Source organism: Bactrocera tryoni, chromosome 2, assembly GCF_016617805.1.
Source record: "Bactrocera tryoni isolate S06 chromosome 2, CSIRO_BtryS06_freeze2, whole genome shotgun sequence".
In the NCBI taxonomy this organism is placed as follows: Eukaryota; Metazoa; Arthropoda; class Insecta; order Diptera; family Tephritidae; genus Bactrocera; species Bactrocera tryoni.
Window position 1 is genome coordinate 71,000,458 of NC_052500.1, and position 4,783 is coordinate 71,005,240.

Consider the following 4,783-nt stretch of genomic DNA (forward strand, 5'->3'; position numbering starts at 1 on the left):
TTTGTAAGCCCTAAAACTAAAATAGTCAGTTATATATACCAAAGTGATCAGGGTGACGAGTAGAGTTGAAATCCGGATGTCTGTCTGTCCGTCCGTCCGTCCGTCCATGCAAGCTGTAACTTGAGTAAAAATTGAGATATCATGATGAAACTTGGTACACGTATTCCTTGGTTCCATAAGAAGGTTAAGTTTGACGATGGGCAAAATCTGCCCACTGCCACGCCCACAAAATGGCGGAAACCGAAAACCTATAAAGTGTCATAACTAAGCCATAAATAAAGATATTAAAGTGAAATTTGGCACAAAGGATCGCATTAGGGAGGGGCATATTTGGACGCAATTGTTTTGGAAAAGTGGGCGTGGCCCCGCCCCCTACTAAGTTTTTTGTACATATCTCGGAAACTACTATAGCTATGTCAACCAAATTCTATAGAGTCGTTTCCTTCAGGCATTTCTATATACAGTTTAAAAATGGAATAAATCGGATAATAACCACGCCCACCTCCCATACAAAGGTTATGTTCAAAATCACTAAAAGTGCGTTAACCGACTAACAAAAAACGTCAGAAACATTAAATTTTACGGAAGAAATGGCAGAAGGAAGCTGCATCCAGGCTTTTTTTTTTAAATTCAAAAAATGGGCGTGGCGTCGCCCACTTATGGACCAAAAACTATATCTCAAGAACTACTCAACCGATTTCAATGAAATTCGGTGCATAATATTTTCTTAACACCCTGATGACATGTACGAAATATGGGTGAAATCGGTTCACAACCACGCCTTCTTCCAATATGACGCTATTTTGAATTCCATCTGATGCCTTCTCTGTATAATATATATGTACATTAGGAACCAATGATAATAGCGGAATAAAACTTTACACAAATACGGTAGTTGAAAAATATGTAAATGACGTATAATGAAATCTCGATTATCACTTTATCATGCGAGAGTATAAAATGTTCGGTGACACCCGAACTTAGCCCTTCCTTACTTGTTTTAAGAAGAGTTAGTATACTTTGCTGAGCTCAACTTACTCATATTAAGTTATTCCAGAGAATTCAATCAATGTTAGGATATTAAGCAGCTCGAACATGTTCTCAAATTAATATGAATCCACTTTTGGCCAAGAATCTTCAAATCAAATTTAATAATATCAAGTCTGCGAAACATGTGCTATAGGGCATATGCTTGGGCTGAGGTTCTAAGTCGTTATATAGTACATATAATATATGGGAGTCGGCATCGAGTGAGTATAAATTTTGGACGAAAATATTTATTGTATATTTTTCTTTCACAAAACTTTATCATTCATCCTGATATAGTTGAAGACACTCTACTTCTATAGGTATATGATAATGCATTGCATACCACAGTCAGGTAAGAGATAAGGATTAGGAAAGGTCGTAGCGAAATTTAAGCACTTTATATAAGCATAAGAGTATTATTTTCGGCAGCGATTATTGAGTACATACTAGTACTCAACATTCAAGTGACACGAAAATCCCTGGTCACATGTTTCTGTTTCCGGCAAAATATAATATTAATATTTTTTAGTCTATTTCTTTATTGATTTTGTTAAAACATCCGCATGCAAGCGAAAAAAGCTTTGCTTCCAAACAAAATATTTAGTTTATATTGGGTCACATTTTTTACGAGTACGTTTTTTTTAACTTCAGGAATATGCAAAAAAGTATTGAGACTTTTTGATTAAGCGGCACTTAATCTGCTTTTTTACCACATGCAACTGTATTTAACGGCTCTTAAAGATTTTTGCAATGAAAAACGATAAACAATTAATAACGTGTAAACTGCTGCAGAAAGCTTCATTTGATAACAAATGTGACGTCACTTCTGCATTTTAAATTTATGCAAATTGACAATAATGCGAAAGATAGTAGAAAAGGAAATACAAAAGTTATAAACCGGCTAAGAAATTAATAATGGCAGTAAGACAAGATAAAATTTGTTTCAACAATACAAAATAGAAAAAATATCAAGACAAAAAAATCGTTCGATTCGGCTACGACGAATCTATATACCCTGCACAAGTACCTACATACATATATAGCAACTACATATGTAAATAAAAAAATCTTTTATGAAGAGTTTCATCTTGATTTAATCGATCAGCTCGCATGGAATGGCTCTAATGGTCCGGTATACTTCAGGAGAAAAGGACTTATGCAAAATTTCCAAACGAAGTTTCAATAAGAAAAAACGTTAACTTCGGCTGCAACGAAGCTAATATACCCTTCACAGGTGCATTTCTTTTAGTAACTATGCGTCCAGTTTGTATGGAAGCTATATGCTATAGTAATCCGATCTGAACGATTTTTTCGGAGATTACATTGTTGCTTTAGAAAATAATATTTACCAAATTTGGTGAAGATACATTGTCAAATGTGAAAGTTTTCCATACAAGAACTTGATTCCGATCGTTCAGTTTATATGGCAGCTATATATATATGACGTTATGTACATATCTCGGAAACTACTATAGTTATGTCAACCAAACTCTACAGAGTCGTTTTCTTTAGGCATTTCCATAAACAGTTCAAAAATGGAAGAAATCGGATAATAACCACGCCCACCTCCCATACAAAGGTTATGTTGAAAATCACTAAAACTGCGTTAACCGACTAACAAAAAACGTCAGAAACACTAAATTTTACGGAAGAAATGGCAGAAGGAAGCTACACCCAGGCTTTTTTTTTTAAATTGAAAATGGGCGTGGCGTCGCCCACTTATGGACCAAAAACTATACCTCAGGAACTACTCAACCGATTTCAATGAAATTTGGTATATAATATTTTCTTAACACCCTGATGACATGTACGAAATATGGGTGAAATCGGTTCACAACCACGCCTTCTTCCAATATAACGCTATTTTGAATTCTATCTGATGCCTTCTCTGTATAATATATACATACATTAGGAACCAATGATGATAGCGGAATAAAACTTTACGCAAATACGGTATTTGAGCTGAGGTATCCCTTGTGGAAAAATTGTCGTGATCGGACTATAACTTTTCAAAGTCCCTTATATCGAACAAGAAGAATTCAGTGCCTAACCTAACCTAACCTAATTTTTAACCGAAAATATCGGTAAATCTCTCAGATATTTTCATGTAATTCAGAGGGCATCATTTTTATATTCTCGCAATAAAGTTGCTAATAACGGTATCTCGATTATCACTTTATCATGCGAGAGTATAAAATGTTCGGTGACACCCGAACTTAGCCCTTCCTTACTTGTTTTGAAACTTTGCATACGTTTCTTTCTCTTCATTAAGATGCTCGTTTATCGGAACCACAGATATCAAACCACTATAGGATATACATAGCTTCGATACAAAATGCCCGATCACAGTCAACTTTTTATATGAAAAAGTTTTTATTTGTAAAGGGTATTCCTGCCGCGGTGCAGCCGGATTCACGTTTTTGTTCTTGTTTTTGTTTTAGTGTTACAACAATAAATCAAAACTTTACGATCCACTTTGTGACATTCGTTTCCAGATATTGCTATTAATATTGTATTTCGAAAGTAATAAACATATTTTTTCACAAAAAATATTTTTTAAATGGAAAAATCCATCCGGCGCTATAAAAATACGCTCGCCTACATTGTTATAACTGTCACAGCGCATAAATCGAGCGGCTGACAAGCGATTTAAATAATTTACATGGCGAGATCTCCACTCCTACAAGTTAACGATTATTGCTATTATCTGGATATTATATGGTTGCTCATTAAAGTGTCAGTAGTTGCCGTTAACTATATGTACATATATATTTTTACAGCTGCAAATTAGCATTCAAACTGTTTTATTATAATCCACTGTGTTTGTTTTTATTGCTATCTGTTTTTTGACAACCCCCTAAATTAACAAGTCCGTCAATATGAATGTTAACTTTTCAATTAACTGTCGTTCTTGTAAATATTCGTAAATTATTTATTGTCAGCTAGTTAATTGTTAAAAGCGAAATGAAAATAATTGTAGTATGTATGTATATGTGTGTGTGTTCATATAAATATGCCTGTCGCAGTGTTGCCGCTAAATTAGCACATTATAGACGCGTTTAAATACGATTCTTAACTGATGGCCCAACTAAAGAGAACAATGTAAGCGCTAATAAATAGTTGTTGTAAATACATACGGCCACACATGTACATACTTATATAAGTCATATATATATATATATGTATTATGTGTGTATTTACATTTAGTTAGTGCCGCTATTTAACATAAATTTGTAAGCGTGGCACGTAAGCCGGGTTTTCGCTGGGGGTCGACCCTCACTGTGCGTTGTTGAGTTGAGATTTACGCAACCTTCCAGCCCTGTGAGCGAGCAAAAATTTAATTCATTTACAATTTATATAATTCGTAGCATTCGTACTTGATCTGTTTTTCATGACGCGTTTTAAATTAATTGGCAATTGTGTGTGGGAGTTGCCATTGTATTATATATTTATCAGATATGATATCAAAGTATGATATTACTATACATATTATTATAGTTATTAATTTATAAAATGTAAATTTTTGTATTTTTTATTTATAGAAAATTTATTTAAATATTTTAGTTTGCATTCATTGTTTATACTTTTTGTTCTGCTTATAATTAAAATTAAATACAATTTTTTTATTGTTTAAAAATTGCAACAAATTACTTTTTAATGCAAAAATTAAATATAAAGTATTATTATGTTATTTAAAAATATAAAATCCATTTTTTTTCTAACAAAAACAAAACAAAAAAATCAAAAATTATTT

General features: G+C 33.1%; 1 protein-coding gene across 1 annotated transcript in view; it reads right to left on the reverse strand.

Moving 5' to 3' along the window:
• Positions 1–4,330: 4,330 nt before the first annotated feature.
• Positions 4,331–4,783, reverse strand: part of LOC120768856 (transcription activator MSS11-like) — a 3,270-nt gene continuing 2,817 nt past the window's right edge. Inside the window, exon 3 of the mRNA XM_040095612.1 lies at positions 4,331–4,348. Within this exon, the coding sequence (XP_039951546.1) occupies positions 4,331–4,348 (18 nt within the window). The remainder of the gene's footprint in view (positions 4,349–4,783) is intronic.